Source organism: Pimephales promelas, chromosome 16 (genome assembly GCF_988280905.1).
Source record: "Pimephales promelas chromosome 16, fPimPro1.hap1.1, whole genome shotgun sequence".
Classification (NCBI taxonomy): Eukaryota; Metazoa; Chordata; class Actinopteri; order Cypriniformes; family Leuciscidae; genus Pimephales; species Pimephales promelas.
Window position 1 is genome coordinate 2,819,550 of NC_142784.1, and position 27,863 is coordinate 2,847,412.

The following is a 27,863-nucleotide window of genomic DNA, read 5'->3' on the forward strand; positions in this document are numbered from 1 at the left end:
CTAAGGACAAATGCTAGCCTTTCTCCATTCTGTGAGGCGCGTTTGTAACGTCACGTAATACCTAATTACGTTCAAAAGGTCACGGGCGACGTAGCCGGAAGTACAGAATCAAAATCGTCCGACATCGTTGTTTTACCTTTTAATTAATTTTTTCATAAACGGCGGTTGAGTTAGTTTTACGTTCAACCTATGCGTTCAACTTGTAAACACTGACTCTGTACTTCCGGCTACGTCGCCCGTGACCTTTTGAACATAATTACGTATCACGTGACGTTACAAACGTCGTTTCGCATGATAAGACCCTTATTCATCGTCTGGTGTCGTTTAAAGACATTTGAAGCTGCATCTGAAACTGTTATTAACCGACGCGGCGCGGACGCGCATGGAAAAACGAGCGCGTCGCACAGCGACCGCACCGCTTCCATTATGAGCGCGCATGGAAGTAATGCATTGCGTTACAATTGCGTTACTTTTTCTCATCTGGGCTGGGCTTGCTTGTCAAAAAAACCCAAATAAGCCTCAGGCTGAATGAAACGCAGATTCACACCTGTGCAGTAGAGGGCGCAGCTCAAACAAACCTTTAGCAGATTGTAGAAGAATATTACTCTGGAACAAAAAAACACAAAAGTAATGTTTATCTAAAGACACTTTTGCTTATTTATAAGGTTGAATTGGAGCTGCAGAGACAGTGAGATAACATATATTTGTGTAATTTAACATATTTAATCATATGCTGAGCTAGTTTTTATTCATTTTTTGTGGAATACTGGGTCAGTTGTTGTGCATGGAGATGAGTAAATGCTCACATTAATCTAGAACCACAATAAACATCATGTTTACACAAAACGCCTCTGCACTTACCCCTGATTTCTCTCAACATTTACAGTCAGTAAATGGGAAAACAAAGGGACTTGAGTTGCTTATTTGAAAAACTAACAGATTTTTGTTATACAATTAAAAATAATGCATTATACTTTATTAGTTACTTGGAGAAAGTAATCTGATTACCTAACTCAAGTGACTTGTAATGGGTTTCCCCAACGCTGCTCATAGCCAGTGCTGTCTTAAATAGACTTTATGTCTAACATGAGATAGGCAGAGCTTGTGTAATGCTGGGGAAAGAGTTGGTTCACCCTTCGCCTATGGATTTTAGCCAAATTAGGACAAACTTAAGGCTCAAATAGATACTATACACATTGTAACGTGTAAGTTGATGAAAACACACTGCATTACACTGATGTGGTCACACTATTGACGGACAGAACACATGGACATTTCCCTCGACACACTTCAGTATGTAATAATGATGCGGTAACACCATACACTGTAATTATTGGCTGCTATTATTAGTGGTGTTTGCCAGTGTTATAAACACTATCCTTACGTAACCAAAATTTACTGTCAGGATTTACTAAAGACAAGCAGTGAAAAATGTATGAATGGACAGAGTTATTTTTGCAGCCGACCGTATTGCAAACACATTTGTAGGAGTTCCCCTTTCAGACACAATTTATAGGAGTGTATTTAAATGAATCATTACTAAGGTTTGCGCTTGTCAATGTACTGGTGTTTGCGCCATTATTTACCGCATGTCTTAAACCAGATGCTAACTTGGAGAGAGTGTTGGTCATTTTGGAAATGATCCGGCTGTGTCTCTGTTTTTAAAGGAGTAGTTCACTTTAAAAACTTTTGCTGATAATTTACTCACCCCCATGTCATCCAAGATGTGCAAGTCATTCTGTCTTCAGTCGAAAAGAAATTAAGGTTTTTGATGAAAACATTCCGCAATTTTCTCCATATAATGGACTTCAATGGGAACCAAACGGTTCAAGGTCCAAAAGACAGTTTCAGTGCAAACTGTTCAAAGGGTTTTAAACGACATCAAAATGAACGAATCTTTTTCCGAGTCAATTTGTCAATTTCGTTCGTTGAGTGAACCAAATGACGCGGAAAAAGATTTGTTCGTTTTGATTAACGAGTTCGAACAGGAGAGTCACGAACGCGCGTCACAGAACAGAGCAAGGCGAGCATTTGAGCTTATAAAACTTAAACTTTGTTATTTATTTATTAAATGAGCGATTGTTCAACTTGATAAGACCCTTATTCATCGTCTGGAGTCGTTTAAAGCCCGTTGAACAGTTTGCACTGAAACTCTCATTTGGACCTTGAACCGTTTGGTTCCCATTGAAGTCCATTATAAGGAGAAAAATGCTGGAATGTTTTCATCAAAAACCTTAATTTCTTTTCGACTGAAGAAAGAAAGACATGGACATCTTGGATGACATGGGGGTGAGTAAATTATCAGCCAAAGTTTTTTTTAAAAGTGAACTACTCCTTTAACCTGCGTGTCGACAGTAAATCACAACAACTTTCCTCTCCCATCTCGCTAATCTGCCCTGTTTAGTAAATCTTAAACGTCGGTGTGTAACCCATCCCCTAGATGATGACGAACCCATTAAGAGCCAGATCTAGATACCTGAGGCCTTTTGAAAAAACTTCTTAGACTAATATTACAAGTTAGTCATCTATTTTTTTTCTTTAAGACCAGCCTCACACACACACAAACACACACTCTTTGTAGCAGGCAGCCTGTCTGGCTGTTTTCCAAATGGGAATCATCCTTTGAGACGCTGGCCTTTGCTTACTGGTAAAAGAGCAGCAGGAGATTCGAGGAAGGCCGGACAGGAAGAAAGAGGAGGAGGAGGAGGAGGCCTTTGAAAACCTGCCACAGCACAGTGCCACATACAGCCTGTGTTGTTGTTCCAGCTGTACTGAGCTGAAGAGAGAGAGAGAGGCTTTGACTCATCATGGATAACTGACCATTAGTTGGGCATTCACATCTTTGGAATGAAACACTTCTGCTTGCACACACACACACACACACTGACTCACGCTCATTCAAGGATTTCATAAACTAAAATGGCGGTTCTTTCCGTCCATAACATTCCTTCTGTCAGTGCAACAGCGCGATCCTCACAGAGAGAGCATTAAACACTTCGTAAAGCACGCGAACTGGTCATACTCATGGTCAGGGGTTTGATAAAACAACATTAGACGTAGGCTATTACATTTTGAGGAGATGTGTGCCATTATATTTCCAGGCAGAAAAGAAACCTACAAATAAATCACACGAAACACCTTATTAAACACAGCAAATGCCCACAATACTCCATCAACTCGACCACACGTTTTGCAAAGGCACTTGTATTTGATTTCTTTGGCACTAAAGTATATTTGCATGCTTCTTAAATGTGTTCATTTGGACTTTATTAGTATTATTAGTGAAATATTATTAGTGAAATAAGTCTTGTTTTCCTTCAATCTGTGCTGATGAAAGCAGATTGTGTTTTGGGGAAGGAAATTGAATGAGGTGAAACTAGATGTGTCTTGTGCTGATCTCTCTCTCTGTCACACACACACTCAGATCTTGTCCATCAGAATTTGATCCGGTGACCCTTGATATTGAACTTCGGTGGCCTTTCATCAATGGACACACAGTGTTCCTGAATGACACACATAAGCGTTATTTTCCCTGAAAGTGCGAAGAATGCTGTGTGTGAGAAAGAGAGCCTTCATTTGACTTGTTTTTGTGAATGTCAGCATGTGTGTGTGTGTGTTCTCCTCTCCTCAGTGTTTTCCTTAAAGCAGAAGTAGCTCTTTTCAAATCAGCTCTTTATAATTTCCCAAATGAATGCGTTTTTAACCTACAAACACTTTCTGAAACTCAACCACAACACAACACAACTCTGGGTAACACTTCAGACAATCTGTTGACTAAAGTAATGTTGCAACTACACGTCAAATAATTAGTATTAATAGAGTATTATTAAATGTTGAATATCTGCTGTTTACTGTGACTCTCCCCAACAGACATAATAGTGACTATATTTAACTTTACAACTACATGTCAACTTATTCTGCTAACCCTAACAGATAGTTAGTTGACATGTAGATACAACATTACGTATAACAGAAAATTAACTTATTTTTCTCAAACATGTTGTTTCACTCCTCAACAGGTCTGAATAAAACCAGCTCTTTCTCCTGTGAGGCGCACAATCGCAAAGGTGTGGCGTCGTCCGGCACGGGCACTGTGACGGGTAAGTGCATGGCACCATGGCCGTAGCCAGCTATGAGCTCACTGAGGTCATTTTTTTACATTAAAAATAATAAAATGTCATGCTCTCTGAATGATTAATTAGCCATGTTTAAACCACCTCATGTGAGTGTTCTCAAGTCATGTTGCTGCGAGAAGCTAGCGCAGTGAACGGGGCGTTGTGATTGGGAGTATCTCCTGGACCTGTTTTTCTGATTTAAAGGAGTAGTTCACGTTTGAAAAAACTTTTGCTGATAATTTACTCACCCCGATGTCATCCAAGATGTCCATGTCTTTCTTTCCTCAGTCGAAAAGAAATTAAGGTTTTTGATGAAAAAATTCCAGGATTTTACTCCATATAATGGACTTCAATGGGAACCAGACGGTTCAAGGTCCAAAAGACAGTTAATAACAGTTTCAGATGCAGCTTCAACGTCTTATCATGCGAAACGATTGGTTATTCCAAAAATGTAACTTTTCTAAGGACAAATGCTAGCCTTGCTCTATTCTGTGAGGCGCGTTTGTAACGTCACGTAATACGCAATTACGTTCAAAAGGTCACGGGCGACGTAGCCGGAAGTACAGAATCAAAATCGTCCGACATCGTTGTTTTACCTTTTAATTCCTTTTTTTTGTAAACGGCGTTTGAGTTAGTTTGCACGTTCAACCTATGCGTTCAACTTGTAAACACTGACTCTGTACTTCTGGCTACATCGCCCGTGACCTTTTGAACGTAATTACGTATTACGTATTTATTTATTTTGAACGTAATTACGTATTACGTAAATTATTACTTAATTTCTTTTCGACTGAAGAAAGAATGACATGGACATCTTGGATGACATCGGGGTGAGTAAATTATCAGCAAAAGTTTTTTCAAAAGTGAACTAATCCTTTAATGTGACACTTTAGGAAGTCATTAAAGTGTAAAGTTGCATGTTAGGTTAGTGATATATTAATATTATTTCCAAAACACAAGCTTTGAACTTATTTCGGATTATTATTATTAGGGGCCAAGCCTATTGTATCTGTTGGTTTTCTTATTATTACTCTTCTTCCGCCAATGGAAGTCTAAGGCAGCCCTATGAACCATAAGTAGGAAAATGATGAAATTTGGCACACTTGTAGTGATGCTAATGAATAGTAATTGGACCAATTTTGGACCCTCTAGGACCAACTCTATAGCGCCACCACCGTGCTCCAGATTGAACGCTGTTTGTTTCTGTGATGTGTTTGTCTGATAGTGAGACTAAACTTGTGAGTTCAGCAGTGGCTGGTACTTAGAGATTCTCACAACCGAATCAACCATAACGGATTTTGTTATTAGTCTGTTCAGCTTTTGTGAGGGAAGCTGTGGGTGAGTGCCTTTTTTCTTTAATACTGTTTATGTTCCTGTTTTTGATATAGTGAGGGAGTTGGGGGAGGTTCATATTGTTAATTTCTTTTTCTTTAACCTTAGGTTATTTAGTATTCCTCCTAAATTAGGTAGAGGGCTGTTTTGTTTGTTATTTTGGGCCTTGCTCTCCCCTGAGCCATTGCTCCCAGTAACCTGTGTTTTACTTTGCCATTGTAAATAAAATCCTTTATTTGATTCATATACCTACTAGTCTGGTCTTCACTCTGGGACAGGGGAATTGAAGTGTGTTCTCGCCTTTTTATATTAATTTTATGTTTTATTTCCTTTGTTACTTCTCCTTCCGACCCCTAGACGGTCCCTCCTTCCGACCCCTTTGAACCCTTTGCTCTAGACACATGAAACTTAGTACACCTGATTCCTCTCATCATGCTGATCACAACCAATACTGTACATTAAGACCCCACCCATTACAGTAGTGGCCATTTTGAAATGTACAGTTTTTTCGCTACTTTTGTTTTGTTTTGCTTGTTTTTCGTAGCAATATCTGGCAACATTTTACTGTCGGCATTAATAATAAATAATAATAAAAAAAGCTTATAGACAAACTGTTATTGCATAAAGCTACCACATTCATAATGATAATCGTGATTATGTGTAAGAAATGTAGGCTATAAAACTATCATAATACAGATCTGTCGGCTATGTTACAGAATGAAATTTGCCAAATAAACTTACATGGCCAGCAGGAAGACCGCTCACGCTGTTTAGTTAACGTTTCACAAAGTCATTATAAAAACATTAATTAAAGCAGTGTTTCTCAACTAGCAATGTATTCAGACAGCATATTTGTGTTTGATCTGTGTGCATTATTGAAATATAAGACCTACTTTTTTTCTATATTTCTTTGCACAAAACTCTCCAGAAAGTGCCATTTAATTGTTTATTTTTCCCCCGAGTGAGAGACTACCCCACACATAATTAAATCCAAATTTAAGTATATACATATGGCACATTCCTTTAAGAAAAGGGTCGCCGCTTCATGTCCATGGGGGGATGTGGGTCCAATGGTCTAACCATTATTATAGCACGATTCTTTACACAACACCCCGGACCTCACTAATTTTCAAACCCTGGTTACGGCCTTGCACGGGACGTCCTGAAGTGAGGGTGCTTTAACGTACACGAGTGGTCAGCCAAGACAATGTGGAAGACAGCTCATGGCTTTCTCACTGTACGAGAGTCGTGAGTCAGTAATATTCAAAGCTGCAATTAGCTAAAATTTACGTAGGTCATAGCACAAATTCAAAGTACGTTTCATTTATATGGTGATGTGCAGTGGGAGTTGAGGACGAGTTGAAAGAGGGGGACAATGTGATTATTTGCGATACGTCTATGTGAAATTATGCAGAATTGTGATGCATGACGATACGTGATGTGAAAGTCACAGGAAAACTGATATGACTGTTCAGACGGAGGCGAAACACCAGACCTGTGTATGAGCAAATCAGAGTCGAGAAGATCAGACTGCATGTGGTTTGTCATGAAAAAGTTGATCTGAGTCACATATGAACAAAAACGGACTAAATTTGCAAACAAATTTATTTGAGCTATTTTTTAGCAATAAATACAGATGGTAGGGCCTCAAATTGGGGAGAACCTATCAGAGAATGAGCCCGATTGGACCATAGGTGGCGCTATAGCAACTAAATGTACTAAATTGCTCATAACTCCTAGCGGAACATTTTTCTTGCCTAAATCGAAATCGGAGATATACATCTCGTCCGTCTTGAGCCAAGGATCACAGTGGTGTTTGAATTCAAGTCAAACACTACTGTGATCCTTGACTCAAGACGGACAAGATGTATATCTCCGATTTCGATTTAGGCAAGAAAAATATGTTCCGCAATGTCGAATTTTGTCCAAAACCTACTTTTGCGAACTTGTTGGTTTTTCACCTGATCTTTTGCGAACCCAGTTTTTTTCGCCTGAGCGGAACCAGACCAGTCTAGGACAATTCTCTGGACTCTCTAGATCAATAATTATCTGTAAAAAGTTGAAATTTTGCATTTGGTCGGCTACAACAGGGTCATTTAGAATATGATCTCTGGGAAAATACAGTCAAAAGCCAATAAATCCCAAAGGAAAAGTCAGAACTTCACAAACATTGGTGAGCATATGTGTCCTAACATAGTCAGGAAGCATGCAAAGTTTCGTGAAGATCGGATCATAGGTGGCGCTATAACCGTCAAAAAGGTCTCATTCTTATTAGGTGTTCACGAAACTATGGTAAATCATACTACATTCATTGTAAATCCTACTGGAACATGGTAAATAACGAAATAATGAAATGTGGTGTATCATGGTAAATCTATTCCATCTATGATCTCATTGGTTCAATGCTTGCTACATAGAAATCCATGTCTTTTGATGCTTTTCTGCTGAAAGGCCTTAACTGCTTGAACCCCGGCAAATGTTGCTTGCAGCTTTAATTTATATCTATTTTTGATTTTTCTGTCTAGTCCTTCCTGCCCAGCCCCATGACATTAAAGCCGAAGACATCACTAATTCAAGCATCCGTCTGTCTTGGCACATGGGCTTTGGAGGAATCTATCCCATCAGCCTCTGCATTGTTCAGGTACCTTCAAAAGCTTTCTTTCAGTAGATGGATAATGGATTGAGTAAGTGTGTATTTGTTTCAAACTGGTGTGTCGTTTGACTTTGACAAGCCTCTGATGCATCGGTTTTGAGTCAGAACACTTGTACCCACATACACACACTGCTTAATCACGCTGTAGACTAGAGGATCACATTTCACACTCTAAAAGAGGCCCGTACGACTCACTTTTGAGGCCCAGTTCCCCCTATGTTCTGGGCCCCTGGTTGGACGTGCGTGTGTGTGTGTGTGTGTGTGTGTCATACACTCCCTTGGCTTGAGCACCACCCCAAAGTGCCTGGTTCTAATAAAAAAGGCTCTTGTGTCTGAGCCTTCGCCCCTCCTCTAGTTCCCCAAAACGCTACACACTGAGACCAAACACACTAACCTAAGGAAACTGACGGATAATAACAAAGAAATGAGGAACAATGGAAAAGCCAGAAAAGTTTAACATTTCTCAACTGACGCAACACAGATGTATTTATTTATGAACATGTCAACACAGTATTAGTGATTAACTAATATGTCTAATGTTACCAGTAATAAATTTTTTTTGAAATATATCGTCAGAGAAAGAGTGTAAGTATATTCCTCTAAAATAATTCTGTGTTTTCAGCTTCAGAATCATGAATATTTTAGTCACCGTTGTGCTGTGCACTGGGTTTCCAGCACCAAGTCCAAGCCTATTCATTTACACAATACCAAATTTAGCATTTTAATCGACAATAAAAAAATTTGTTAACATTTTACAGTATCATATGTCTTGGAGGATTGCAATAATATCGTATCGTGAGTTCAGTGTCATGATATGTATGTGAATCGTTACACCCCTATTAACTAAACATACTTTTGCCATATAATATTTAAAAAAAATCAAAGACAAACAAGGTGCTTGATAATACATTTGGCCACAGAACAATTATTGAAATTCATAAAGCTCAACCAATAGAGGAAACAATTTATGTCAACATCTCAAATGCAGAAATATGTCCGGTTGTGTGAGTCAGTCACCAGCAGTGCTCTTTATTGACTCGCTCTGAATCACTGAGTCGTGACTCACGTGTGACTCCTCACCCTGAAATCAAGCCCTTCAAGATGATCAGGAAGAACAGCCTCTGCATTGAGCTGGGAGTGTTATGACACATCCCCTCTTCCATTCACCCCATCACAATACAATAGACTTTACATACATTACAAAACATGATGCCTCATGTTGTTTGAAGCTTGTTTTCATGTGAGATTTTTAAAAATAGAAACAAGGAGACACATGTCGTGTGTACATGCATTTTTAGAGTTATATATTGATATATGTATGTGTGTGTGCGTGCGTGGGTAATCACAATATGCATGGTAAAAGTATGAATTAATTACACTGTATAATTATCAACAATTGTAATAAATAAGATTTTTTTTTAACTGTGAAAATATTTGTATGCTAATTAGGCACATTTGATCAAAATTAGCCTACTGTAAAAAAGCAATAATGGGGCAACAAACTGCTCTGACGGTTATACATCTTTTGCTTTTCACTTTGCATGAATTAGAATTGGGAAGCAAGATTTGCTTATGTGTCCCGAATGATGCGCAAATTATCTTGATATTATTTTCTTTGTGGAAAATATTATGCAACACATAATCATTTTTCTATGCAACATATATAAACATTTATTTCGTTTTTAACGCTCAGGTGCTCTTCGTTTCGGAGTCACACTTGTTATCTTCCCGGTCAAAAGTGACCGGACACCTAAAAATGAAACTTTCTCCATCCCAGTAAAACCAATGCAATTTATTTTTGTTCTATAATATTTATTCTTTTTAATTTAGTATTTTGAGACAATTTAATTTAATTTATTAATATTTATGGTTTATTTTTGCCATGGAAAAATATATGTTTTTTTTATATATATATATATATATATATATAATTTTTTTCAAAAAAATATTAATGCAGTATTTTAGTTTAATATAGAGTCTAGGCCTTCAGAAAAAAATATATTTTTTGAAGAAAATTAGCACCATCTGGTTACAGTATAGAGAAAAAGCGTAGAATCATGGTGTAACTACTAGATGGCATGTACAGCTCTCTATGGAGAGGCATGTGAATTCCCCAGCTGTTTATGAACATATTTTTTTGTTGTTGTTGTTGGTGGATTTGAATATATAGTTAAAACAATCTCAAAAACTATTTCTTATTAAAAGATTTTGACAAAACAAAAATTCACAATTTTTTTTTTCTTTCTTTTTTTTTGTACAATTTCCCATTCCTTTCTTATGGGGGTCATTTTTGACCAAAGACCACAAGTGTGACTATTTTTTTTAAGACCACTTAGCATGCTCAGATCATGAACTCAATTTTTGTGTGTGTTCACATACATAATGCCATAAAAGTCACCAAGTTTCGTAACATCGCGATGAAGCTGTGATTTTTAAAATTTCAAAACATACTTTTTGTAATCAAAATTTATTGGCGTGTATGTGTATAAAAGTGTGTTTGTGTGTGTGTGTGTGTGTGTGTGTGTGTTGGTGGGTGTGTCTGTTTTGCACTCTAGATGTTGTAGAGTGTCACCCCTTTCCTGCAGTGTATTTTTTTTTTTTAGAATTGTGGCCGATTTGTAGATTGTACAATCAAAAATTCAGAGAATTATTATTTTTTTGTCAATTTCCCATTCATTTCCTATGGGTCGTCATTTTTGACAGAAGAGCAAAAGTGTGACTCATTTTTTACGACCACTTAAATTGCTCGAATCATGACCTCAATTTTTTTGTGTGTTCACATACCCAATGCCATAAAAGTCACCAAGTTTCGTAATTTTCTGAAGAAGCTGTGATTTTTAAATATTCAAAACAGATTTCTTTAATCACAATTTATTGGTGTTTTTGTGTATAAAAGTGTGTGTGTGTGTGTAGGGGTGGGTATGTCTGTTTTGCACTCTTGATGTTTTACAGTGTCACCCCTTCAATGCTGAGCACTTTTTTTCTGCATCGTGGCCGATTTGTAGATTGTACACACAAAAATTCTCAAAGTTTTTGTGTTTTTGTCAATTTCCCATTCATTTCCTATGGGTCGTCATTTTTGACCGAAGAGCACGAGTGTGACTATTTTTTTTACGACCACTTAGCCTGCTTGGATCATGACCTCAATTTTTTTTGATGTGTTCACATACCCAATGCCATAAAAGTCAGCAAGTTTCCTAACATTTCGATGAAGCTGTGATTTTTAGAAATTCAAAACAGAAAATTTTTCGTTCAGAAATGACCGATGAGCACCTGAGGGTTAAAATGTCTTATCCTGACAGTTACGTGAGATTCACAGTAATATGAATCATTATTTCATATTCATATTGTGTTGTTTTGTGTTGTGTTTCTGGCCTGAACTTGCATGCAAGCTGAATTCTTGTAATCATTTCTAGTCATGCCAACAAAGCTGGTTCATTTATAAAGCCCCCGCTTTGCTTCTTCCCTGTGATCTCCAGCCGAGAGCGATTTGAGGTAGTATAACTCAGGGTAGATGCTGGGTTACGAGGGAAGTTTGATGTCTTTTGCATCGACAGCATGTTCCTCTTGCGGTGTCAGGTGTTTTCACGTGTCCTGCTGTGAGGAGACTTTATTGAAGATGTGTGTGTGTGTGTGTGTGATCACTACGAGTGTGCCAAGGCCTGCTCAGGATATATACTGTATATAATATATATAAAGCTTGTATATAAAGCACACATTAAAGCTTATAAGCCGCTCGTCGGCTTGGCGTGTCCCAGGCTTCAGGGCCGGCCCTGACCAATTTGCTGCCCTAGGCAAGATTTTACCTGGCGCCCCATCACCCATCATTTGTGTTGGTGATATATATATATATATATATATATATATAGCAAGAGCGTTACATCTAGCATTCAAGTCAAGTCCCCTTTATTTTTATATAGCGCTTTTTAGCCTATAATACAAATTATTTCAAGCAGCTTTACAGAATAACAGGAAAATAATGCAACAAAGTTTGCTCCTCTTGTACAGCAGATCTAGAAGAAAATAGTGTCATAATCAAGCTTAATTATGTTCAGTGAAGGTTTATTTTGTTGTAATTTAAAAAAAAAACATGTATTTCATTAATATATAGCCGCTCTAGATAAAACAGATGTCCAAATGTCATTCATGCACACGCTATTCATTGAGCGTAAGCGCCCTCAAACGAAAGCAATGTTGTCTACATTGGATGCGGCGAGAGGCGACGCTAAACAACATATTACCAACAGTAAACTGATCGCGTGCGTTTCTGGCGCACTTCAAACACTCGCTGGGCGGGGGGAGATTGATGCAGTCGGGGGACTTAGTTACGTTTTTGTGGAGTTGTTTTGCTTTATTTTGTAGTATTTCGAATTAATGGTTTTAAAATAGTATTAGTAAAAAAAAAATTAAAAAAAAAAAAATTCACTCGTTCACTCATTTTGGCGCTACTTGAGTGGTAGCGGCCTTAGCATTTGCCTATATCGCCTATGCCACGGGCCGGCCCTGCCAGGCTTAAAGGGATAGTTCACTTTGAAATTAATGTTTTGATATGTTTTATCTTACCTCAAGGGCATCCAAGATGTAGGTGTCTTTGTTTCCGCAGTATTTTCAATTTTGATATTTTTAGGTCAAACCGTTCTTGTCTATCAGTCATATAATGGAGGTTTAGGGGGTTCACCTCAAAAAGCATGCAGAGAGAAGTCCAAATTAAACATGATTTAATGACTCGTAAATGTAAGTACACATTGATGGCCTAATACACGAAACGAGCGGTTTGTGTGAGAAAACGAACAGTATTTATATCGTTTTTACCTCGTGTAATCGCATTCACGTCCAACTGATCTGAGGCCGCAGGTGCTTTGGTCTGCGCATGCGCCGCATGATCTTTCACGTGTGTACATCACTCATTATTTACACAGAGATTTCAGAAGTGTTACCCTTCACTGTGAAGATCTAAACATATTTAGATATGCAGGAAATTGCAAAGGAAGACGATTTCGGTATATCAGACAACGATGATTTTTATTCCGCGACCGCTCAAGAGAGCTTGCCCAGACCGAAGCGCCTTCAGATCAGTTGGATGTGGCTGTGATTACACGAGGTAAAAACAATATCAATACTATTCATTTTCTCACACAAACCTCTCGTTTCGTGTCTTAGGCCATCAATGTGTACTTACATTTACGAGTCATTAAATCATGTTTAATTTGGACTTCTCTGTGCTGCTCTTTGGTGGACCCCCTAAACCTCCATTATATAACTGAAAGACACCAACGGTTTGACCTAAAAATATCAAAATTGAAAATACTGAGGAAACAAAGACACCTACATCTTGGATGCCCTTGAGGTAAGATAAAACATATCAAACATTACTTTCAAAGTGAACTATCCCTTTAACAAAACTGGGTTATTCTTTCCGCGAAAGATAGAGTAACATAAAATCAAAACCAATAAATGTATGTTACACATGTTGAATATATGTTACACATGCACTGGAACGTAACAAAATTGCAGGAACCCGGGGAAAGGAGAAGTGATAGTGGTCGCTTCTTCTTTGCCCTAAACAGAAAGTGAATGTCACACGGTTCCCTCAAGTAATTCATGTCTGTTCCCTGTGTGTGTCCACACACCAATGTGGACAAAGTTACTAAAAGTTAATTTTCAGTAATTCTCATAGTCGCAGGATGTCCATTCAGCAAACCAACCACGTGAGATGCACACTAATCTCACAGAGTGAGGTTTGTTGAGTAAATCAAATGGATTTTCACTCCTTTAATATGTTGCATATTCACGATTTGCGAAAAACAAAAGTGTTTGATCATTTATAAAATGATTTTTTTTTTCAGAAACAAACATTTATTCCATTTTGGTGTTGGGCGAAGTTTTTATATGTTGAATGACATGTTATAGATGGCACTAGAAAATGATAAGAAACCACTAAAATCCAATAACTTTCAGGTTAAAGCGTCCGGTGAAGACTCTGATCAGCTGATCCACGACCAGACGGTCAGCGCGCCAGACACCAGCCGTCTGATCTCAGATCTGGAAGCGTTCAGCCAATATGATTTCAGGATGGCCTGCCGGAGCAGTCAGGGTGCCTCTAACTGGACGGCATGGGTTCCCATCAGCACCAGCGAAGGAGGTAAGCACGTTTGAGAGGAAGAACAAGATGGTGACAGTGGTGTCTTCAGAGCTGAAGTGTGTTTACAGTAGCTAGATGTGTGAGGTCTGTGTCCGCTAAACACTGAAGGTCGGAGAGAGACTGAAGAGCAAATGTGCGAATGCATTAGGGATGAGCTCAGAGTACTTGGAATCCATCAGGAAAACACATAGGAATGAGAGATATGCCGTTCCTGAATGTGGATGTGCTCTGTGAGGTTCCTCTCCAGGTTTGGATGTGTGTTTTCTGCCCTGGCTCTGGCTGTCTGTCAGACGTAACTGTACTTGAGCTGTGGTAAGTTTTTCCATGCCAGATTATAGTTGAAGGAGTGTTTGTAGAAGAGAGAGCGAGGTGGGCATCTGGCTGATGAGTACTTTCCATAAATTGGCATTAAGAAACGTGTCTTTGAAACAAACGACTTTAATACACACAGACAGAAAGAAATGGATTTATGAAATGTTGCATAGAAAACATCCAGCGATCTTTTCTCAAATCGTATGATTCGGAAAACGAACGTGCGCACAAAAACATGCAGACGCTTGTCTTCCCAATGTGAAATTGTGCGCAGCCGAATGGTTTCAGATTGCCTTAATGTCATTAACATATAAAAACCCTTTACATGAGAACGACGAGAATTGTTTAGATTTCCAAATAGCAAGTATGTCTGCCTAGTATGGAAGCTTGTTTCCACCACTATACAGTGAACTTACACGTACGTGAACAGTTCATCCAACACATGTCCACTTTTTGTAGCAAAGAACATATTTCCAAAAGAAGTCGAGGCGTCCAGCTTGTGAGTGGAGTGACAGACACTGCTCTATAATCACTCCGCTCCGGGTTTTCCAGTACCCGCTCCAACACACTTGGCTCTGCGTCCACTCACGTCTGGGCTAGAACAGCGTGTGATTCAAACACTGACACATACCATACATTATATGGATGTGAAATGAGTTTGTAATGCCATCTCATGTTGGTCTTAATTGTGATTTTCTTCTGCTTAACCATATTTACTTTTATTCGACTTTTCAATCTCAAGTGTGTAATTGACGTCAGCGCTGTGTCAGTGTGTGGGAGACAGGACTGTTGATGGAGGAGAGAAGGAAAAGTTTAATTTTTTCCAGGAGAGGGTTTTGGTTGTGGATGGCTGTACTGGGGTGTGTGTGTGTGTTTATATGCGTGTGTGTAGGTGTGGTGTTGTTTTTGGTTATTAGTGTGTTTAGGATGGTGGACTCGCTTTCAAATGCCTTTTTGTTCTGCTTTTCTCAATCTTTCACCCCACAAGGGAAATCACAAATAAGATGCGGGTTATGTGTTTAAAATGTGTGATATCATATACTGCAGTATACATATTTGCACAGCAGACCCAGAAGACTTCTTTATAGTGCTGTCAAACGATTAAAATATTTAATCGCGATTAATCACATTAATGTCATAGTTAACTCGTGATTAATCGCATTAATGTCATAGTTAACTCGCGATTAATCTCATGAATGTCATAGTTAACTCACGATTAATCGCATTAATGGCATAGTTGACTCACAATTAATCGCATTAATGTCATAGTTGACTCACGATTAATCGCATTAATGCCAGTTAACTCTCGATTAATCGCATTAATGTCATAGTTAACTCACGATTAATCACATCAATGTCATAGTTAACTCGCGATTAATCGCATTAATGTCATAGTTAACTCGCGATTAATCACATTAATGTTATAGTTAACTCACGATTAATCGCATTAATGTCATAGTTAACTCGTGATTAATCGTATTAATGTCATAGTTAACTCACGATTAATTACATTAATGTCATAGTTAACTCACGTTTAATCGCATTAATGTCATAGTTAACTCGCGATTAATCACATCAATGTCATAGTTAACTCACGATTAATCGTATTAATGTCATAGTTAACTCACGATTAATCACATTAATGTCATAGTTAACTCACGATTAATCGTATTAATGTCATAGTTAACTCACGATTAATCACATTAATGTCATAGTTAACTCACGATTAATCGCATTAATGTTATAGTTAACTCACGATTAATCACATTAATGTCATAGTTAACTCGCGATTAATCGCATTAATGTCATAGCTAACTCGCGATTAATCGCATTAATGTCATAGTTAACTCGTGATTAATCACATTAATGTCATGGTTAACTTGCGATTAATCGCATTAATGTCATAGTTAACTCACGATTAATCACATCAATGTCATAGTTAACTCGCGATTAATCGCATTAATGTCATAGTTAACTCGCGATTAATCACATTAATGTTATAGTTAACTCACGATTAATCGCATTAATGTCATAGTTAACTCGTGATTAATCGTATTAATGTCATAGTTAACTCACGATTAATCACATTAATGTCATAGTTAACTCACGATTAATCGCATTAATGTCATAGTTAACTCGCGATTAATCACATCAATGTCATAGTTAACTCACGATTAATCGTATTAATGTCATAGTTAACTCACGATTAATCGTATTAATGTCATAGTTAACTCACGATTAATCACATTAATGTCATAGTTAACTCACGATTAATCGTATTAATGTCATAGTTAACTCACGATTAATCACATTAATGTCATAGTTAACTCACGATTAATCGCATTAATGTTATAGTTAACTCACGATTAATCACATTAATGTCATAGTTAACTCGCGATTAATCGCATTAATGTCATAGCTAACTCGCGATTAATCGCATTAATGTCATAGTTAACTCGTGATTAATCACATTAATGTCATGGTTAACTTGCGATTAATCGCATTAATGTCATAGTTAACTCACGATTAATCACATCAATGTCATAGTTAACTCGCGATTAATCGCATTAATGTCATAGTTAACTCGCGATTAATCACATTAATGTTATAGTTAACTCACGATTAATCGTATTAATGTCATAGTTAACTCGTGATTAATCGTATTAATGTCATAGTTAACTCACGATTAATCACATTAATGTCATAGTTAACTCGCGATTAATCACATTAATGTCATAGTTAACTCACGATTAATCGCATTAATGTCATAGTTAACTCACGATTAATCGCATTAATGTCATAGTCAACTCGCGATTAATCGCATATTTTTATCTATTCTAAATGTCTCTTAATTTCTTTTTGTCCCATTATTTTTGATGACATGGAAAAGTGGATTGGCTTGCTTTGTGCAAATGTTTTCTAATTGAAAACCACATTGGCATATACTGTGTTCAAATTCACACTATCATTCTCACTTGGAACAAATAATCTCTCACAGAATGTAACACTGTCCATCAATAAAAGGGTGAAAGAAACACTGACGAGGTCCTGATATTGACGAGGGGGTGGAGAAGTCGCATCAGCTGTGTGTGTGTGTGTGTGTGTGTGTTCTTGGCCATCATCAAGTGGTGTTTCAGACTGGACGTGCTGCGATGATGTCAATTCACAACGACAAAACACACAGATCACTTTGGTCTTGTCGCTGGAATTTGTCAACTTTTTAGTAAAGTTTTCATTCAGAATTTTATTTGGATCCATTTCAGCGTCTCGCGCTCGTTATCCACTCAAAACGTAACGTTAACCCACTATTTGGCAGCTCGCAAGCCCAAACGAGTGTGTGCGGGGGCGTGCCTGTTGTTTTGTTTCCCGTCTAGCTAGATCCGCTTGCGATTTGGTCGACGAAGCAACAAAACGTCCTCGCACGGCGTAAGCCATTGAAATGAATGGGTTTCAGAGCGTAGCGCCGCGTCCTGTTGCAAAAGCATGTGAAAGAAGTTTGCTAGGCCAAAAAGACTGTTAATCGCACAATAAAAAAAAAAGACGCCATTAAAATGGGTTTGCGTTACTGCCGTTAATAACGCGGTAAACTGACAGCCCTACTTCTGTTATTTTCCAGACTGATCTCATGAAATGGCGTATGTATGACACGCCAATTCGTATTTCCATTTTTGGTGTGCTATCAACACGCATAATCGCATAATGACTTAACGTTATTACTGTATATATAAATATATGACCTACCCCAACTCCGTCCCTAAACCTACCCGTCACTGGGGTTTCATACGATTTACGAGTGTTCCTCTACCATCCTAGGAATAAAAGATCGCTCCCCAGACGTAGATCTACATTTTGCTTCCTTTCGCTCGGACATTTAACAGCGTGTACATACACGCGGATAGCTCAAAATGTGTTTAGATAACACGTCATTTAGGTCAAAAGTCATATATGTCATTTTCTGATATTTTTTCCAATCCATTGAAAGTCCACACAACCAAAATCTTCAAGCTTCAAATATTTCATAAAACACAGTAAAACGAATCCATATGAATGGAGCAGTTTAGTCCAAGTCTTCTGAAGAGACACGATCACCCACAAACATTTTAATAGAAACATCTTAGACAAAGTTAATGCAACTGAGAACAACACCGCTACAAAAAGAGCAAACTCTTTTAAACTTTGGCTCTACTAATCCTACAAACTCTCTTCCAGAAAGATGTTCCTGCTTTCCCAAACACGCTACACTGGTTCCTGTCCCTCCCATGTTTCATGTAGCGGCCCCTGTCTCATCTGCCCTGACCTCACATGACCTTTGATTTATTCTTGCCCCCCCAAAAAAGAAGGAATGAAATACAGACATGCACACACTGTGGGAAAAGTGAATGGGGCAGAGGAATGCTGTGATGGATAGGACAGGAAAAAGAGGAGGGGGTTTGTGAAGAAGAAAAAACATACACTTTGCTAGTTTCCCAGAGTCCCACATTGCCCAAGGGATGGGAGAGAGAGAGAGAGAGAGAAAACAAAGCTGATCGCTGATATTCCAACGAAATTGGTTTGGCACTTTCTATTTGAACGGATTAGCTTAAACCTGTGAGCTGAACTTACATAATCATAATCACATCTGCTCGTCTCCACCAGTGCTGGACTAGATATAAACGCTATAAACGTATAAAAGTTAAAGTAGTGGACCAGTTATTTACATTTATGCATTTGGCAGACGTTTTTATCCAAAGTGACTTACATTGCATGTCTACTAGGGGTGGAACGGTACACAGAAGTCACGCTTCGGTTCATACCTCGGTTCAGACATCACGGTTCGGTACGATTTCGGTACAATGGAGGGAAAAGCAAAACAAAAAAACAGAAGGCATTGTATTTTTTTAAATAAGTTTTATTAATAAAGGCATAGAACCTGCACTGACAATGGTTTTATATAATTAGTTTATTAATCAAATTAATAAAAAGACCTTGCGATATGTTTGGTAATTGTACCTGAATTCATTTTAAATTATTTTGGTAAATTTCAGATCAATGTACGTCTTACTTAATTTTAATTAACATTATTAATTAACAATGTAACATTATTCTCATCTGAATTATACTTAATTTATTTCTCTATAAAATAATACTACCATTAAAAACACATTCGATTTTCTTTTTTAATCAATGCAGAATGTGTAAGATTAGCGCTCCAAGGAATATGACGAATGTCCAACAGATGGGACCCACAGACTGTTTTGAAATGGAGTTGGATAAATATTGTTTGCTTTTAAAACAGTGTGTGTGTGTGTGTGTGTGTGTGTGTGTGATTTTGGTTGGGTGACAGTTGTAGGTTACAGTTTGTCAAGAGTTTACAGTGTGACAAAAGCACAATGTTGTGTTTTATTGCGAGTACACAAATATAAGTAAACACTTTGCAGCTTTACTGATCTGAACAAAATGAGTATGTTTTTATGTTCGAGCCCGCGCCTTTCTCTCTCACTCACACACACACTCCAGCATTGCAATCTTGACATCGCAGCCTGTTCATTATGCAGTCGCACCAAACGCGAATAGAGCGTAAATTCGCCTCTAGTCTAGTCAAAGCGAATAGGACGCGCGTATAAAGCCAACGTTTGAAGTGAACGCGCGTTCAGAGCATAACTAGACGGTTCAGAGCTAGACGATGGTACAGATTATGTGTCCCTAAAGAACCCACGTATCTAACCGTAGTTCCGCATTACATTACATTAATTTGCACTCGTGTTTTATTTATTTTTATACCGTGTATTCTCCGTGTAAATTCATGCACCGAACCGTGACGCCCGTTCCGTTTCGGTTCAATACGAATACATGTACCGTTCCACCCCTAGTGTCAAGGTATGAACAGCACAGGGCTTCCGTTGTCCGGTAATTAAAGACACTAGCCGGGGGAAAAATGAAATGTCCGACAAAATTAAATCTCTCTGGTCAAATTGTCTGATTAAAATTGCATAATAATCCCCCCCAACACAATATCAATTTGTGAACAAGCCTAAAATATACACCGACCTTTGGCTGTGTTATAAAGGAACCGGCTCTAATGTTTGAAAGTTATTAAACAACATCGCATACTACATTTCAAAGTGCACGCCTAAAATGGCTGTAATATAGACCGAAACAACGAGCGATTGAGCGAGACGTTTCAGATATGCCCAGGCAGACTAGCCTTAAAAGCTGTTAACAGAGGCCAGACGCGACGGACAATGGTGAATCAGGAACATCTCAAATATAACGTTAGATCAGCGGTTCTAATCCGTGCACACGTACAGTTTTTTTTTCTCATCAAACTGAATAGCCTATGCTCATCAGTGGATACAGCCTATATCAAGCAGGGACACGTTTGTGTGCATTTTATATTGTGATTTCACCGGAGTAAATAGAGTCTCTGCGACAGCGTCCGAGTGAAGTTTGCGCAACTCGCGCAGTGCGTCGTCCATGACTCTGATAGCAGCGGATAAAAGCGCTCAGCTTGATTTCAAAAACAACAGATTTTAGCGCTAGATCTCTTATTTAATAGCAAACTAAATTAATGATCTGCTAGTTAGCTGGAGATGTTTATTTATTTGTGCGTAGATACATCCATGCCTCAATGTTTCAGAAAGACAACTGGTGTTGATTGACGCCAATCGGACGTTCATGTTTTCTTCCGTCTATTGGAAAGTTAGGCTAATAATAATAACATGTTGCATTGTATACAGCTTGATTATGCCATTTTTTAAGTTACATAGCGTGCCTCCAGTTTTCCTCAACTTGACTAATTAAGAGGCGATATTTGACCGGCATATCATCCAAATGTCTGTAAAATGAAAATGGACATTGTTTTGAAAAATGCAAAACAACTGTTCGAACTCCTTCATCAAAATGAACAAATCTTTTTTCGTGTCATTGGTTTCATTCAACGAACGAAATTAACAATTGACTGAACGAGTTTGAACAGGAGAGTCATGAACGCGCATCACAGAACAGAGCAAGGCGAGCATTTGAGCTTATAAAACTTAAACTTTGTTATTTATTTATCAAATGAGCGATCGTTTCGCTTGATAAGACCCTTATTCATCGTCTGGTGTCGTTTAAAGCCCTTTGAACAGTTTGCACTGAAACTGTCTTTTGGATCTTGAACCGTTTGGTTCCCATTGAAGTCCATTATAAGGAGAAAATCCTGGAATGTTTTCATCTAAAAACCTTCATTTCTTTTCGACTGAAGAAAGAAAGACATGGACATCTTGGATGACACGGGGGTAAAAGTGAACTACTCCTTTAATTCGGTTGTAGAACGTGGTTGTCACTCCCGTGAATCACTGAGGTGTGTACAGAACAGGATTAAGCAATAAAAGGTTAATTGGCAACTGAGTTTTTACGATAAACAAAGCCCTGTCTGCATGAGAGAACAGTCAAAGAAAACCTTTCTGAAAGCACATTTTACACCGTGTGCAACCGCAAACAGTAAACAACGCAATTTGTGACTAATTGCTTTAAGGACTGAGGTTCAGGCCTTGTAATGCAGCACATGTGCTCAAAGAAACACTCGATCAAAATACTGACTGAGGTTTACTGGTAAAACATGGCCGATGAATAGAGTAGGATCAATCGGTCCCCGTATTTATCGTGGTTTCTTTAAACCGTCTGCCTGATCGTACTGGACACGTAAAAGAGGAATTCGAAGAAGGTTCGGCTGTAGAAATGGGAGACGAAGGCAGAGCGCTTTTGACGAAAGTGTGTTTTCACAGCCATGAGCCAGAGACACATGTGGAAACAATCAGACGTGAAACCCCTCCTGATAACATCATCTGCATGTTCCTCAACGTCTCCGGCGCAGGGACGAGGATTCAGAGGATGAATACGCTGTCTATCATACCTGAAATGAAGAAAAAATATGCTAAGAAACTGTTTTGTGGATGTTGGCACACACACACACGCACACAGAGCTATTTCCAGCCCATTACTGCGGCCGTTGCCAGTGTGTGTTGTTATTTCTGCATTAGAAACAGAGACGGCTGCAGTGCAATGAGTTCAACAAAGAAATCGAGAGAAAACTAACTTTGCTACGCTTTTGCAGAATATATCAAGTGGAAATATGTTCAGACTGTAATACAATCTTGCCGAATACCGCAGAGAACGCTTATACTATCTATTCATAAAAATGAGATTAAACAGTGCAACACTAGGCCTTGTGCAGTGTTTCACATTGTTGTTGCATGACCACATCACAAGGCGGTGGCGTCAAGCAGTTTTCATCTTGGAAATGTAGTTATTTTGCATTGTAATAATAATGAGTAAACATATCAAGAGATCATGCCATTAAATCTGCTGTTGAGTGTAGCGGCGATGGACAAAATCAAATCAAATCAATCATTTTAGTGCATTTTCACTTTAGCAAGTGTCAAAAGTGTGTTTGAAAAGAGATCAAACTTCAGTCTGTGCTCTAAAGCAGTGAAGATTCACGTGCTCAAAAAGTGAATAAATGGATAAACACAGAGTAAATATAATTTAGTACCATAAAATTTCATTGAAAAAAATCATTTCGTTGAAAAAATAAAATTAAAAAATCAGGTAATTTTTGAGCGACGGAAAGAGCACTCGAGGGTTCAGAAACAAGTTATATTGAGATTCGTGATTTGTTATTAGTATCTTTATATATATATATATATATATATATATATATTTGTTATTAGTGTCTTTGAAAGATTTTGAACCCTCAAGTGAAGCTATATCTCTCATATGTTGTAGAGATGACCCCCTAGCCAAACACCATATTCGGAAAGGCACAGAGAATGGCTTCAAAACAAATAATAAACAAAAAAGATTCGGCGGACCCATTCACTACTTGTGTTTGCTCAGGATCATATCTAAATGTACTACACAATAGATAAATAAATGAAATAAGAGCATGAGTCTCTGAGAAATGAGGGCATCTTATCCACAGCAACGAGAGTGGAGATGTTGCTTCTGTTGCTGTCACACAGTTTGGATCATGTTAGTTGTTTTCTTTGTTTTAGTTCCGGATTCGGCGCCAGACAATGTGACGGTTGTGGTGAACGGAACAGAAGTGTTCCTGAGATGGGCCGAACCGTCTGGACGGATCAACGGCCGACTGCAGGGATACATGGTGGAGTACAGCGCGCCGAGTGTGGAACAGGTAACCGCAAACACACACACACTGAATTTTATGTTTAATAGGAACTCTACCGTAGTTTTATACTGTACAAACTGTATATTCTCTTTGTTTTAAAGTCCCTGTAAAGTCAAAATTAAGTATGTGTTCTGAGTTTGTCACACCACAGAAAAATGTGATATTAGCCACCCAGCCAAATTTGAATGATAAAAAAAGGCGGCAAGTACATAAAATAAGCTATCGAAATCACGAAAATATGAGCAGTTATCTCTGTTCTCAAACGCTGGGGGCGTGTCCACTGGCTGCGCTGAAACCACGCCCACTAGCGGGAAAGCTGTCGACGGGTCGGTGATATTAGGTGAAACTGCTCTCGGGACGGGAGGATGAACGCTGATAGGCGTTTCTTACCATTAATTACCATTTCTTACCTAGTTAATTACCATTTGTTGTGGACATGTAATACCTTGATATATGAATATGGTATCATTAAGTACCATATGGTATACTATCATGGAGTGTTTTTTGTAACACTGAGGAAGGAAAGGGATTTTTTCCAGTAAAAATGTTATTCCCTGGGATTTTGAATGAAAAATGACCAATACGACTTGACTTCAAACATGAAATCAAATTCGTTCCATGAATAGCTGTGTCCATCCATCAGTTTACAGGAATCAGTGTTTCATGTTGACTCGAACATCTCATTTGCCTTGCTGAAAATCCAGCATAAGGCCGTATGTCCACCAAAGCGCTGAAAACGTTAGCCGCTCTGCTTTGGGCGCTTGAGAGCGTTTTTTCCGTTGAGACGTGTCGTTGCTATGATACAGAATATCCGCAGCACAGTTTACTTGAAACTGATTTCGCAGATCATTTGTTTCATACCAAAAATTAATTTTTCATTCATGTTGTTGGGTTAGCTCTGCCGGTTGATGTCGTTGTACATAAAAGAATGTTGTGACAGTTGGTCAGTGTGGTTTAGCCCCGCCCCTCTTCTACTGTGATTGGACAGCTGGGTAAAAAGTGACAGGTGGTACGTACGTGCGGAAATGCGTAGGAGGAAATGCGATGCTACCAAGCCGACCAATCGCAGATCTTGCGGTCCGAGTCGTCGCGACGTGTAGTTACATTTTCGAGGAGGTGCGCGTCAGGCTACGGCGAAGGGTATGCGGTATGGTACGCGTCTGTGCGTATGCTACGCCATACCTACTGCGCGCACCTTACGCCGCCTTCGCACTGGCAGTTGAAATCAGCTCCGTAATACGCAATACGTTCCCAACGGACGTCGTACTACACAGTGAAAAGCGTCGGACACGGGTAGAACAAAAATGGCAGAGAGAGAGATTAAAGTTTGATTCTGTTTTTTTTTTTAATTATTATTAAAGTTTGATTCTGTCAGTTCTGTATGATCTCTCTGATGATACGTTGACATGTCAGGTCGGCTAAAATATGTGATATAGTGGTCAATAGTGTTAACTGCCCTTATAAACGTTAGAAAGTCATGAAAATAAAAAATGACATGACAACTTATCGTTATAAAATCATAATTTATTTTATTAAAAGTTAATAATTCAGGTTTGTTTATCAGTACCATAGCAACGCTCAACTTCCGCTGGAATTGTCGGATAGGAACCGTTCGTAGCTTTTCGCACGAGTTCAAATTTTTGAACGCATCCGGATGACAAACGGACACGATTTTCTTCGCACCGCACTCGGTCGGACCCGTTTCGGACCCATTCGCATGCGGTCTGCGAATCTCCATAAGAAATGAATGACTTCCGGTCGTTTCGCAGCCGCATCGGAGCTGATTTCAACTGCCAGTGTGAAGGCGGCGTCACGCAGAAGTATAAATCGGCCTTTACGCTCATGGCGTTTAAAAAACGCGGCGCTCTAATTGAAAACAGTTTTATAACATACGCCAGGTAGGCCGTGTGTCCACCAAAGCGTTTTTCCACGCGCCTGGCGTATGTTTTCAATTGTTTTCAATGGGAGCGCCGCGTTTTTTAAACGCCATGAGCGTAACGAGGCGCTGAGCGTTTTTTTCACGCTGAAGCGCCCGGCGTTTTTTACTGGTCGCTGGCAGTTGAAAAATGTTCAACTTTGGATAAAACGCAGCGCTCATCACTGTCACTTTTTACCCAGCCGTCCAATCACAGTGGAGGAGGGGCGGGACTAATACCACACTGACCAACTGTCACAACATTCAAACTGCTGCGGATATTCTGTATCATAGCAACGAAACGTCTCAACGGAAAAAACGCTCTCAAGCGCCCAAAGCACGGCGTCTTCAGCAGAGCGTCGGCTTTGGTGGACACACGGCCTAAAGCATCAGATTTCACCTGTTGGTCCAGGCTGGTTTATGCTGGTTAGAGCTCAGGTCCCAGCATGAAGCACACGCCGCACGCAGGGTTCAGTTGTTGTATATCACTGATTCGCCTGCATACCTCTCCTCTGGCAGGTTCTGGTGGACACGGGTTTGGACACAGAGCTGCTTGTCAATCTCTCAGCGCCCCTGTCCAATGTTTCCTTCAGAGTGTGTGCGTACACCGGCGCAGGACAGGGACCCTGGACGCCCCTCCAAACCATCACGCTCTTTCATGCAGGTATGAAAGCTGACAGATGATCATCTAAAATACATCTCACGCTGGTCAAATCTCCACTCAATGTTAATGGTCTCTTCTCTTTTGCAGAAACCGGGCAATCCAGAGGTGAGTGACGTACACATGCGAGAGTTGACTTTTAGTCTAATTAATTTGTTCTACCGTAACCTAACCCTGAAAGAAACCTTTTTACATTTGTGTGCGCTAATCAAGATGTTAAAGTGATTTCAGACATGCTGTACTTGTGATTTGGTGCCTCAAGAAATCCGAACTCACTCAAGATATGGAAGTGGACTTTTCCGTTAACTTCCCTTATTTAGTGCCCTTCTTGAAATGTTTTCCGTTTGCTGTTGCTGTCTCAGAAAAAGAGGAAGAAAAAGACAAATTAAGGAAAGAAAGGAACAGAAACGAAAGGAAAGTATTTCAGATGTGAGTGGGAGGCGTGTTTAAAGAGAAACAGAGACTTCTAGGAGAAAACACCCTGCTGCAAATATGGACATCTTGCACTGAGGTCATTTAATGAGCTAATTCAACCAAAACACACATCCACCCCCAGACACACACACACACACACTATGCAGTATACGCTCTTCTAATAACTAGTCGCTCACACTACAGCAGATTTCAGACCTGTTTAAAATCTGTCTAACCATTTGCTAAGTGTGCAACAAGAGGAGAGATGGTAATACATGAATGAATTTATATTCAGAGCCGGTTGCCAATGCAGCAGTGCCAATGATTTTTCTGAACTGGTAAGAACTTCTGCATTTTGATTTATAGAAACTACAGGGAATCCAGCCAGCAGTGCTTTATCTTCATGATCTTAATCTTGAGTTCATGAATGCATCAGGAACAGAAAGCAAGTTTCGTTACTTGGATTTCTCAGGAAGAAGAATGATGTCAGGCTAAATTCCCTATCATCCGGGTAGAAGAGCTGTAGAAAGAGTGATCTCAGTGCATTCATATTTGAAGCTTACAGTATGTTTAGAGGTTTTTTGATTTTGTCGGAATTGGATTGTAGGAAATGACTGACCATGAGAAGTCGTCGCACTCTGAGGAGGACAACTCAAGGCGATTTGCGTGATCTACAGTAAATCAATCACTATCAGTGACAGTGTTCTACGTATTTTGCCAACTGTCGGATCTTTACATCCGGTTTCTCTCCTAATCCACATGCTATATTTTAATAAAATATATAGTGGATCATCCAACACTATCTCACGACCAATTCGTACGAATTCGACGCATGATTAAAAAGTGGCTAATTCGTACGACCTCACTCGTACTAATTCGTACGATTTGTCTAAACCCACGTGATGGTTAGGTTTAGGGGCGGGGTAAGGGGTAGGTCATTCGTACGAATTCATACGAATTGGCCAATTCGTAAAATATGTACGATTTAGCAAAATCGTATTAATTCGTACGAGTGAGGTCGTATGAATTGTTACGAATTAGCCACTTTTTAATCATTCGTCGAATTCGTACGACTTGGTCGTGAGATCGGGTTGGATCATCCAATAAAGCTGTTCTGATGTACCTATTTTCTGTCAGACAATGGCAAAGAGGATGATACGCAGTAGTCGTT

General features: G+C 39.0%; 1 protein-coding gene across 1 annotated transcript in view; it reads left to right on the forward strand.

The window, feature by feature from the left end:
• Nucleotides 1-27,863, forward strand: part of axl (AXL receptor tyrosine kinase) — a 60,268-nt gene that overhangs the window by 13,590 nt on the left and 18,815 nt on the right. Inside the window, exons 5-10 of the mRNA XM_089120880.1 lie at nt 4,020-4,100; nt 7,973-8,088; nt 14,059-14,242; nt 23,569-23,708; nt 26,137-26,281; nt 26,369-26,386. Of these exons, the coding sequence (XP_088977006.1) occupies nt 4,020-4,100; nt 7,973-8,088; nt 14,059-14,242; nt 23,569-23,708; nt 26,137-26,281; nt 26,369-26,386 (684 nt within the window). The remainder of the gene's footprint in view (nt 1-4,019; nt 4,101-7,972; nt 8,089-14,058; nt 14,243-23,568; nt 23,709-26,136; nt 26,282-26,368; nt 26,387-27,863) is intronic.